This window comes from Callorhinus ursinus, unplaced genomic scaffold, assembly GCF_003265705.2.
Source record: "Callorhinus ursinus isolate GAN/ISIS: 27379988/994484 unplaced genomic scaffold, GSC_fseal_2.0 scaffold71, whole genome shotgun sequence".
NCBI classification, from domain to species: domain Eukaryota; kingdom Metazoa; phylum Chordata; class Mammalia; order Carnivora; family Otariidae; genus Callorhinus; species Callorhinus ursinus.
Window position 1 is genome coordinate 4,084,865 of NW_027397133.1, and position 12,175 is coordinate 4,097,039.

Here is a 12,175-nt window from a genome sequence, read left to right on the forward strand (position 1 = left end):
AATAAAAATGCAAAGTGGGTTAGTATCACTCCTTACATGCTCTTTTGTGGTTCCCCAGTGCTCACAGCATGAATTCAGACCCCTACGAAACCAGACAAGTCCCAGGGTAGTCTGGTTCTGCTGAGCTGGCTCCCCACACATGCTGGTCCTTCCCACCCCAGCAACAACAACCTTCTTGTAGCCCCAGAACATCACCCCGCAGCTTCTCTTCTCCATACCTTTACTCACTGGCTGGTCCCTCTGACAGAACAGCCCTCTCCTCTCTGCACCCTGGCTGATTGTGCCTATAGGTGCTGTGTGATCAACATAAAACTCAGTAACTCTGGGCTTAGTTCTTCATGGTGTGGTTGCCATTGCTGTTATTAGGAGCAAACCACTCCCTGGGACAGGCAGGCCCCCAGAAAAATCACAGAACAGGACCATTTCGAGGCTAAGAGGCTGTCCTATTACTATTTTTTTTTAAAGATTTTATTTATTTATTTGAGAGAGAGAGAACAAGAGGGAGGAGGGTCAGAGGGAGAAGCAGACTCCCCGCTGAGCAGGGAGCCCGATGTGGGACTCGATTCCAGGACTCCAGGATCATGACCTGAGCCAAAGGCAGTCGCTTAACCAACTGAGCCACCCAGGCGCCCTGTCCTATTACTATTAAGATTGGGGAAAAGCGTGCCAAGGAGGGTGGGGCCAGATGGGGACGGCGCGCCCTCTGGCGGTGAAAGGGGAGAACGGCGGAGAAGGATGCCGCGCCTTTTCCCAGCACCAAAACCAAGCCCAAGGGCAGAGCTGATGATGATGCTCCTTGGGGGCCTGCTACCTGTCAGGCCTAACGCTAGCCGCGCCACGCACGTGAAATATAGTATATCTGGAGTTATTTTAAAGATTTTATTTATTTATTCATGAGAGACAGAGAGAGGCAGAGGGAGAAGCAGGCTCCCAAGGAGCAGAGAGCCCGATGTGGGACTCGATCCCAGGACCCTGGGATCATGACCTGAGCCGAAGGCAGACGCTTAACCATCTGAGCCACCCAGGCACCCTGGAGTTATTTTAAACAGTTATGAGTTTCTTTTTTACTGTGTGTCTTCCCCACTAGAAAGTGTGTAAAGGGACTCTTGTTTTATTTACCACTGAATCCCCAGCACCTGCAACAGGCCTATATCCCTCCCCCACTAGAGCGGGGAGCCTGCTTCTCCCTCTGCCTGCTGCTGCCCCTGTTTGTGCTCTCATGCTCTCTCTCTCTGGCAAATAAGTAAAATCTTTTTTTTTAAGATTTTAAATTTTTTTTAAATAAAAATCTTTTTTTTTTAAAGAGGAACAAGAACAAAAAGGTATTAATCACATGACTTAATCCCAACTGACTGACAGATTCAACAAATGTGGGAGAAAGCTGTCCCCTTCCCCCACCTCCCCACCTCCCCTCCAACAGCCCAGAGTGAACCATGGTCTCTGGCAGGAAAAACAAATCCATTTTGAAAGTGCACAGTCACTTGGTGTGGACTGTTGCTTTGTACATATCCTTCTATGTTGTCTTTTTGAAGCTGTTTTTGTGAAGACACAAAGACATATTTTGCCTAGCAGCTGTTAGCTAAATGTATAACTTTTCAATATTTTGTAATAGGGTATATAGGCCTCCATCTGTACTCTTTTTTTAAAAGATTTTATTTATTTATTTGAGAGAGAAAGAGAGAGAGCACAAGTGGGGGGAAGGGCAGAGAGAGGGAGGAGCAGACTCCCTGCTGAGCATGGAAACCCATGCGGGGCTTGATTCCAGGACCCGGGGATCATGACCTGAGCTGAAGGCAGATGCTTAGCTTAACTGACTGAGCCACTCCGGTGCCCAGGGGCTTCATCTGTATTCTTGTCGGGGGGTGGGGGATGCATCTGAGGGGCAGCCCTGATGCTTACAACAGCTCTCTGAGGGAGGAACTGTCCTTAAATACATTTCACCGATGGAGAAACTGAGGGTGGCTTAGAATGTGATCTTCACATGTATCTATCACCAGCTATATGCAAGGAATTGGGGATATAATGGTATGCAAGAGGGGGAAAATGGTAGCCCCTTTCTTGTCATTAAGTGGGGTGATGATACATCCTCGTTGTTTGGGACAGTCCTTGTATGTCTACTGACCCAGCAATAGCTCCCTCTTTCTCAAGTGCCACGATCTGGACAATACTTATAAACCTCACTGTATAGTAGGAGAGACAGAAATTCATCAAAGAATTGCACAGGTAAATTAATAACTACGCTTGTGATAAATATGAAGGAAAGGACATGATGTGGGGAAGCAACTAGGGGAATTCGTCACCTCTGAGGAGGTGACAAGGAAAGAAAAGTGACAGTTAGGATGGGACAAGTGAGGGGGATGAGCATTCCAGGCTTGGGAATGTCAAGGGAAAAAATGAAGATCCTGCATTGTGTTTTAACCTTGTCTTTGCTATAATCAGCATTTAATTTGACTTCTTTCATTGTTGATACAACAAAGAAAACCAGTGTTTTTTGCTAACTGCAAGATAATCTGAGGAGTTTTTATAATGGCTGAATTAATTACAACGAGATCAAAGAAAGGCAGTTGATGAATTAAATATTTAAAAATTCAACTTCCTAGGGCGCCTGGGTGGCTCAGTTGGTTAGGCGACTTCCTTCGGCTCAGGTCATGATCCTGGAGTCCCGGGATCGAGTCCCGCATCGGGCTCCCTGCTCGGCGGGGAGTCTGCTTCTCCCTCTGACCCTCTTCCCTCTCGTGCTCTCTATCTCTCATTCTCTCTCGCTCAAATAAATAAATAAAATCTTTAAAAAAATATAAATATAAATATAAAAATTCAACTTCCTAAAATGTACAGGGAGTAGATCTCATTTCCTATTTAGAAAAATACACTAGTAATACAATCTCAGGACTAAAGATAATATAACAATTACCCATTGAAGCTCTTGTAAATGCTCACAAGGGCATGTCTCAATTTTAAGCTGACAAGATACAGAATAAATACAATTCTAACAAGGGAAGACTTCATACCACTTGACTAACGATTATATTCTTAGTATCGGCAATCTGATGTGTAAATGTCCCTGTCTTTTTTTTTTTAAAGATTTATTTATTTATTTTGAGAGAGTGAGAATGAGAGAGAGAGAGCACATGAGAGCGGGGAGGGTTAGAGGGAGAAGCAGCCCCCTCGCCGAGCAGGGAGCCCGATGCGGGACTCGATCCCGGGACTCCAGGATCATGACCTGAGCCGAAGGAAGTCGCCCAACCAACTGAGCCACCCAGGTGCCCTAAATGTCCCTGTCTTTTTACAAAAGGTGAGCTGAGTGTTTTGTAATCTTAAAGGTAAGGTACAAAGGTCCCGAATTTCTTAAGCTTCCTCTATTTAAAACTTGTATATACTGCAAAGAAAGTCCCCTGGGAACAGGGTATCAAAGTATCCTCAAGGGCAGCGAGAAGGGCAGGGAAAGCTAGGTGACTCAGGAAGAGGGTCTCAGGAGTGAGCCAAGTGAGGCTAGGTTGACGGCAGGCCATGGTGAGGTGCTTGGGACTCATCCTAAAAGTCACGAGAAGCCACAGAAACTGTGACTCACTTTTGAGGGTGACCTGATCAGATCTGAGCTTTAACCTCATAGGAGCCAAGGTGCATGCTGGAAAGTCACCAATGAGTTGGGAGCAAAATTCAGGTGCAAGAAGATGGTGACTGGACCAAGGCGGGGAGAGTGGCAATAGATAGGAGCAGTCTAATTCACAAGATATTTAGGCGATAACAGCAACATGACTTGGGGACGAACTGGATATTTATGAGTCATTCAGGATTTATTGAGCACCTGCTATGTGCTGGGCTTGTTTTGGGCACTGGAAACAAGAGGAGAGAGAGTAGAGGTTGGTCAAGGATAGTGTTCTCACACATGGCTTTTGTAAGTGGAAGACAATCATGGCATTCCGTTAGACAGGGACTCTTGGAAGAGGGCTGATTATGGAGGAGCAAATCATAAATCATTTTGGGAATCTTGCATTTGAGGTCCCTGTGGGACATCCAAGTATCGATGTCAAGTAGGCAGGTGGATACACGGATGCAGAATTCATCTGAAAGCTCCAGGCTGGACATAAAAATCTGCAAGTCATCTGCATTTCAGTAGCAGCTGAAGCCATGACCTGGATGAAATCACCCAGCAGAACAAGTATCTAGTGATGGTCAATGAGTCAAAAAGGGAGAGAAAAAGACCAACTAGAGAAGCAGAAGGAAAATCAAGACAGTCTTATGACACAGAGGCTGAGGAAAGTGAACATTTCAAGAGGGATGTGGTCAGGTATGTCAAATGCCACCTAATTGCCCAAGGTCATCCAGCTAATGAGTGGCAGGGCTGAAATTCAAAAGCCAGATCTAGCTATTTAATAAACAGCGCCAGGACAAATCGCTAGCCATTTGGAAAGAAAATTAAACCCTTACTTCACACCACATGCAATTATAAATTCTAGCCGAGGTAAAAGTCTAAAAGTAAAAACACAAGATAACAATATTTTTTTAAATAGAAAAAGTTTTACAATCTTGGCGTGTTAAGGTCTTCTTAAGGCAGGACAGGAAACACAGAAACCATAAAAGAAAGAAATAATTTTTTAAAAAATAAACTAGAGGAAAATGTTTGCAGTACATTTGACAGACAGTGTTAATATTCCCTATATACAACGACCCAACAGGAAAATTGAGAGATTCAAAGAGATGAGCAGACAGTTCACAAAAGATCGGTGCAAACAGCCATAAATATGTAAAGAGACAACTGCCTCTCTGATGCTTGAAGAAATGCAAATAAAACAATAATGAGACATCATTCCTTGGATGGTGAAGCATTTTAAAACTGATTCCATTACAAGGGAAAAGAAACACTAAAACTTTTTTAGTAATGATATTTGGCAATATCTATTAAAAATTTTTTTTTAAGTTTTTATTTATTTGACAGAGAGAGACACAGCGAGAGAGGGAACACGAGCAGGCTCCCCACCAAGCAGGGAGCCCGACGCGGGGCTCAATTCCAGGACCCTGGGATCATGACCTGAGCCGAAGGCAGATGCCTAATGACTGAGCCACCCAGGCGCCCCTCTACTAAAATTTTTAATGTAGCTCTATGTCCTGATCTGGGTGCTGGATCCACGGTGTATTCGCGGTGTGAAAATTAACACAGTCCTTCACTCTATTAATTCTATTAACTCTATTTAAAAAGTACACTTGCACATTTTTCTATATGTATGTTATTCCTTAATGCTTTCAAAAAGAACGGAGACACAAAATGTACATACCCAAAGACTCAACAATCCCAGTTATGGGATTCTTTTCTTCATTTTGCAAATTGATAACGAAAAGGTAAACAACCCAATTTATTTTATTTTTTTTAAGATTTTTTTTTTCTTAAGGCATCTCTACACTCAGTGTGGGGCTTGAACTCACAACCCTGAGATCAAGAGGCATGTGACTCCACTGACTGAGCCAGACAGGCACCTCCAGCCCAATTTTTTTCAAAAATGGACAATGTGGGTGCCTGGGTGGCTCAGTCAGTTAAGCGTCTGCCTTCGGCTCAGGTCATGATCCCAGGGTGCTGGGATTGAGCCCTGCATCGGGCTCCCTGCTCAGCGGGAAGCCTGCTTCTCCCTCTGCCACTTCCCCTGTTTGGGCTCTCTCTCTGTCAAATAAATAAATAAAAATATTTTTTAAAAAATGGACAGTGGACACGACAGGCAATCAATAGAAGACAAATCCAAGTGGGCAGAAAACATAGGGGAAAAAAAAATCTCCTGGGTGGTCATAAAAATGCCAGTTAAAGTTACAAAGAGATATCGCTTTACATCCATAAATTTAAGAGGTGATAATGCCCACTTCTGGGGTGCATGGGGGTTCTAATACTTTACTGGTAGAAATATGAATTGTTAACAGCCTCTGGCGGAAAACAATCTGGTAGTAACTATTAAATACGTAGAGTCTTTGACCTAGAAAGTCTATATTTATCAATTATAAGTGCTCCAGTATGTATGGCTGGATGTCTGATAATATTTTGTGCAGCAGGGGGACGGGATGAAGAACAGCAAAGCTTCAAAAAAAAGCAAAGATTCTGTCAAAATGGCAAGCCTATACCATGAAATACTATGTGACTATTATGAAGATTCAGTTAGAATTAGTTGTGTTCACCTAGAGAGAGGTACATGGGATAGGAGGTCACAAAAGGCAAAGTGATGTGTGTGATTTGATTTTGTTATTTAAAAAAAATATATAGGGGCAGCTGGCTGGCTCAGTCGGTAGAGCATAAGACTCTTGAGCTCTTGATCTCAGGGTTGTGAGTTCAAGCCCCACGTTGGGTGTAGAGATTCCTTAAAAATAAAAAACTCGAAAAAGATAATAAAATAATTACTTAAAAACTAAAAATATATATATATGGTCTTATCTGTTTGTAGGAAGCAGACCATGGTTTAGAACTCCATCTCTGGGTTCCCGGAAGCCTGTGGCTGCTCCCCAGCATCCCCATCTTCTCCCCATATGTGAAAACCTCTCTGGGCCTCGGTTTTCTTGAGTATAAGAGGGGTTAATAATAATATCTATCTCACAGACCCGTTGGAAGCATGTGAAGTGAAAAAGTGCTTAGCAATGCCTGGTGTGTCATTCCAGATCACAGATGTAAGCATGATCTCCGGAGCATGGACAACACCTTGGAGGAAATCATGCCACAATGTTAGTGAGCACTAGCAGACAGAGCCAGAGGGGAGTGGGACACAGGGGGTTAACATTTTCTATCAGTTTGACTGGTTACAGCCAGCACGTGTTATTTTTGTAATTTTTTTTTTAATCCACTCAAGTGGAAGGAAAGGAGAAGAGCAAAGGAGGGAGTCGGCCCTGAACTCACCAGCTGCTCTAAGAAGGAGTGGGAAAGGGGGTGTGGGCAGGGCAGAGGCCCCAGGAGATCTCAAGCCCCTGAGTGGCCCTGGGCAAATGGCTGTCCCTCTCCCGACTTCAGAGTCCCTCCTGTGCAGAATGGAGTTGCCAGTGTCACCCAGTGCAAAAGTAGTCGCTGACTACGAAGGACAGATTTGAGTTTGAGCCCCAGTGGCTCTTATGTGGCACCAGGTGCCAGACCTCTTGGAAGGGCTCGACCTTTATCCACCCACTTAATTCCTTAGTTCACATCAGCCTTCTGAGTCAGGTACTTTATATTATTATCCCCATTTTGTAGGTGGGGAAAACTTGAGGTACAGAAAGCTCACTTGCAGGAGCTCACACACTGGAATGGGGCCAGAATTCAAATGCAGGCAGCCTGGTTCTGAATCCAGGCTGTGGACCACCAGGCCCTACTATGTCCCCCTCTCCCCGCCTCAGTTTACTCAACTGCAAAATGGGCTTCCCACCACTCAACATCTTCAGTTTGCTGCAAGGGTTAAGCGACCGCGGGCTTGGGCCTGGGAGAAGTGGTTTTAAAATAGGAGCTTTTGATTCTTAAATACAGAGATCAAACTGGCAAGAGGAGAAGTGGATGAAACAGATAAAGGGGATTAAAAGGTACAAACTTCTAGTTATAAAATAAGTCACAAGGGGTGCCTGGGTGGCTCAGTTGGTTGAGCAGCTGCCTTCAGCTCAGGTCATGATCCTGGAGTCCCGGGATCGAGTCCCGCATCGGGCTCCCTGCTCAGCGGGGAGTCTGCTTCTCCCTCTGACCTTCCTCCCTCTCATGCTCTCTCTCTACCATTCTCTCTCTCTCAATAAATAAATAAAAATCTTTAAAAAAATAAAAAATAAAATAAGTCAGAGGGATGAAAAGTACAGCATAGGGAACATAGTCAACAAGATCACTACTGCATCGTTTGGGGACAGTTGGGGGCCACACTTATCACGGTGAGCACTAAGTAATGTACAGAACTGTCGAATCACTATGTTACACACCTGAAAATAACATAAAGTTGTATGTTAATTACACTTCAATTAAAAAAAAAAAAGAGGGGGAAGCTTTTGTTACCCCGGTCCCTCCAGGAGAACGACAGGGTAGGCTAGGCCCCCAGCCCCTGTGTTAATGTTCCTGGTGAGTTGTTCAAAGCCCCACTGAAAGGAGAGACAAAGCTGGGCAGGGCGCCAGGCCCTTGCTCTTCCAGAAATCACAGGGTGAGGTGGCCATAGGCCTGTGCACCGCTTCCCACCTAGGAGAGAGTCCCCTTGGCTTTGCCATGGGCTCCCCACTTCCCCACCTCACCACACCACATCCTGTTGCGGTCCTGCCAGAGAAGGAAGTGGAATCTGGGGTCCAGTGTGACCTGCCCATCCTGCCAGGATGTGAAGCAAGGCCCTCCCCACTGCCCGGCCCCAGCAGATAAAGGCGGCCTGGGCCAGCGGCGAGCTCCTAGCCGTCCCTGCGGGCCTCACCTGCCATGTCCGCCCCTTGTGCGCTGCTCGCCTGGGCCCTCCTGGCTCTCCTCGGACTTGGGTTAGGAAGGCCTGGAGAAGACACCCCAAGCCCCTTCTGCCCCATAGTGCCCCGGAGAGAGTGGATGGCCCCGGCGTCCAAGTGCGCCAAGAAGTTGAAACTGCCCGTGCGCTACGTGGTGGTGTCGCACACGGCCGGCAGCCCCTGCAACTGCCCTGCCTCGTGCCTGGAGCAGGTCCAGAACGTGCACAACTACCACACGGGGGCGCTGAACTGGTGTGACGTGGGCTACAAGTGAGTGCGGAGGGGAGGCAAAGGCCGGAGCCCTAGCGGGTGGAGGGAAAGGTGTGCAGGCCAGAGGAACAGCCGGCGGATCTAGAGCCCCCTGGCTGACAGCCCCCGCCGCTTAGGCAGCGTCTGCGCGGGCTTGCTTTCTCCCCAGGGCGGGCACAGAGGACTGCGCGTGTGAGCGCGGCACGCAGGTGCTAGGAAGAAGGGAAAGGGCTGAAGTCCAAGCTCGGCTCCCCGGAGGAAGGGACAGAGTACCAACACAAAAGAAAGAGCCCTCTACACTGGAGTCCCTTCATAAAGTCTGCCGCCCCTGTTGGGAGGCAGACAAGCAGGCGGGTTCAGCGCGGGGGTGGGGGTTGGGTCCAGTCTCAGCTCTGCTTGTTGCTGGCTGAGACCTGGGGCAGGGTCACGAACGCTCTCCCCACTTTGGTTTCCTCTCCCTCCTCTGCCCCCACCGGGTCACTAAGTCAGCCAATACATACATGCAAAGCCCTTAGGACACCACCGGGCATGCAGTGGGAACCCCCAAGTTCATGGGCTCTTGCCCTTAGGCACTTACTATGTGCCAGGCCCCGCCCGGGTGCTGGGATGGGGGAGGCATGAACAGTGCAAACCTGGCCCAATGGGATTTAAAGACCAACGGGGAAGAACAAGTGGGAAACAAGCAAAGGCAACCAGATGAATTCAGATGGTGATGGAAGCAATAGGGCGGGGCGGGGGGGGGCGGAGACTCAGGTGGCTCTGGGTTGGGGGCCCAGGCTGCGACAAGAGTGGTAAGCTGAGGGTCCAGCAGGGGTAAAAGCTATGAGGGCAAGTGGGAGGGTCACGCCTGAAGGGCAGAGGTCAGGATGGCTGGAGGGAGCTGGAAGGAGTGACATGAAACGAGGAGGACCGGATGGGCAGGGACCACGGTAAGGAAGACGGGAGCCATGGGAGGGATGTGAGCCTGCTAGGTGGGAGCAGCTCCCCCTGGCGGCTGTGGGGAGAACAGCCTGCAGGTGGGTGACGGCAGAAATAAAAGGCCTGCTAAGATCTGCATCTGGGGCCGGTGCCCCCCAGCTCCCTTTCCGGGATAACAGGCCGCGGCCCCATACAAGGGCTTCCGCAGCGAGTGAACTTTGAACCCTACGGGTTCTCAGACCTTGGTATACACCAGTCACCGTACTGGAAATCCAGGTTCCCGGGTTCCGCCCTTAGAGATGGCTTCCAATAGGGGTGGGGTGAAGCTAGGGAAGCCGATGACCTCATTGGAAGTCTAGACGCCTCCGAGGTATCCCCAGCTCTTCTGGCTCAAGCTTTTACATTTCAAAGGCTCCAGGTTCCAGGCTTTGTCTCCAAGACTCAGGTGCTCCGATGCTTAGGGTTTCCATGAGGTAGTGAAGACAAAGCTTGGCTCCCCAGCCTCTGGCCTCAATCGTCTTATAGAAAAGTAGGCTGAAGTCTCTCAGATTTTAGGATTTAGAGTCTGATCCCAACATTCTGGATCTTCCTTCTTGTCACATCACATTCTGAGTCTCAGTGTCTTTACTTATAAAAAGGGTTCTTTACTCGACCCACCTGGTGGTGGTGGAGGTTTAAACTAGATGCTTCCATTTCACAAATACACAGGGAGTCCCAGTTGCCTGTGCCAGGTGTTGGGGCTGTGATAAAGCCATAAGCAGCCCAGTCCTGGGGGCCAGCATCACCATGGAATTTCTAGTCTCGTCAGAGCCAGATTCTGAGTTGGGCTTCCTGCGTGGGAGATTCAAGACCCAAAGATTCTTAAGTTCCAACATTCTTTACATCCTTGGTGACTGTGAGAGCAAGAGGGCAGAGACAGCAGATCTTGAAACTCCAAAATGCGGATCTTCTAGTTATTTCCAATGTGCCAAATCAGACTCGCTCCATCAAGGCGTGTCAAGTGAGTCTTAAGGATCTGATGCCAGGGCTGGAAACTTCCAAGAGGCAGATGCTGGGACTCCAGAGTCTGTATCTGGTTATGATGCCAGTCCCTGAGTCCCAGATCCTGTCACTCAGCGTACCCCAGCAGAGGAACAGAAGGCAGGAAGCAGGCTGGGCCAAGGGCAGAAGAGCTTCTCGGAGGAGAGTTCGGAGAGGCAGGGGTCTATGGGGCATGACCTCGGGGACGACAGCAGCACCTGCCCCAGAGGGCTGCCTGAGAGCATTCAGCAAATCAAGAGCTCAACAGATCCTCCCAGGGGCTGGAGGAAGCAAGGAATGGGATCACATGGGTGGGAGTTCCAGGGACCCGGGTGAGCATCCGGACTCTGTCCCTGTCTGGCTGTGTTGTGTGACTATGGGCAGATGTCCCCACCTCTCTGATGCTCCACCTGCAGAATGGGGGCAGTACGAACTCATGGGTGGCCGTGAGGGTGTAGTGCTGTGCCTGGCACGTTGCAGGGGCCAGAGGCATTGGATGACAGAAGAGGGAGGTGTTGGGGGGAATTGTGTGTGAGTAGCAGGGGGCGGGGGGGATGCCCTCCCTTACTCATCAAGCCACCCCACCCCCACCCCCACAGCTTTCTGATCGGAGAAGATGGGCTCGTGTATGAGGGCCGGGGCTGGGACACCAAGGGCGATCACACAGGCCCCACCTGGAACCCCATCTCCATTGGCATCTCCTTCATGGGTAACTACATGGGTAAGCGTCCAGCTGTTGGCATGGAGGGCCGAACTGCGGTCTGGGGGAAGGCGCCGCGCGGTATGTAGTCCTTGGGAGGCTCTGCCACCTCCAAGCTCTGTGACATCAGGCAAGTTGAGTTGGCTTCTCCAAGCCGCATCTCCTCCTTTGGATAATGACCATTTCTTTGCAACTGCCTGGTTTGGGCCAGGATGAGTTAATCTGCATACAAGTTCTTCGGCCAGTCCGTGGTTCGAAGGAAGTGCCTGATAAACAGCCACCATCATGAGTAGGACCCGGAGGTCTGGGGGCAGAGGAGGGAGGATGGGCTCTAATCTTGACACCTGCTGAGGGCTTAACCTGTGCCAGGCCCTGTTCTGTGAGGGCTTTATGTAAAAGGACTCGTTTTCTTGTCCCACAGCCCTGAGGGCAGGTGCCATCATTCTCTCCTTTTGCAGATGAGGAAACTGAGGCACAGCAGGGTTAAGTCCCTGCTAGGGGACTGGCAGACCCAGTTCTGGGCCCCAGTGGGGCAGGGTGCACAACTGGAAACACGACCCCACACTACCTCTGTCCCTCAAGGAAGCCCCAGCCTAACTCCTGCGTCTGTCTCCCCCAGAGCGGTCACCTCCAGCCCGGGCCCTCAGGGCGGCCCAGAGTCTGCTAGCTTGGGGTGTGGCTCAGGGAAAACTGAGCCCCACATATGAGGTCAAAGGACACCGGGATGTGCAGCGGACACTCTCTCCAGGCAACCAACTCTATGAGATCATCCAGACTTGGCCACGCTACCACGAGTGAGACCCTATCTCCTACACACCCGGAAACCCCACCGCCTCCCCCTCCAATAAGGGTGCAGCTCAAACTGTGTTCCTGTGTCCCACCCCATGCCTCCC

General features: G+C 49.2%; 1 protein-coding gene across 1 annotated transcript; it reads left to right on the forward strand.

The window, feature by feature from the left end:
• The first annotated feature begins 8,328 nt into the window (after nt 1–8,328).
• Nucleotides 8,329–12,149, forward strand: PGLYRP1 (peptidoglycan recognition protein 1). Its single transcript, XM_025849605.1, has 3 exons — nt 8,329–8,665; nt 11,182–11,303; nt 11,902–12,149. The coding sequence occupies exons 1-3, from the start codon at nt 8,376–8,378 to the stop codon at nt 12,078–12,080; spliced, it is 591 nt and encodes a 196-aa protein (XP_025705390.1). The 5' UTR covers nt 8,329–8,375; the 3' UTR covers nt 12,081–12,149.
• The last annotated feature ends 26 nt before the right edge of the window (nt 12,150–12,175 follow it).

Bases quoted from the DNA above. Each gene is read 5' to 3' on its own strand.
- PGLYRP1 (XM_025849605.1), top strand. From the start codon at position 8,376: ATGTCCGCCCCTTGTGCGCTGCTCGCCTGGGCCCTCCTGGCTCTCCTC. The intron at 8,666-11,181 runs GTGAGTGCGGAG...CCACCCCCACAG, and splicing joins TGGTGTGACGTGGGCTACAA to CTTTCTGATCGGAGAAGATG. The intron at 11,304-11,901 runs GTAAGCGTCCAG...TGTCTCCCCCAG, and splicing joins CTTCATGGGTAACTACATGG to AGCGGTCACCTCCAGCCCGG.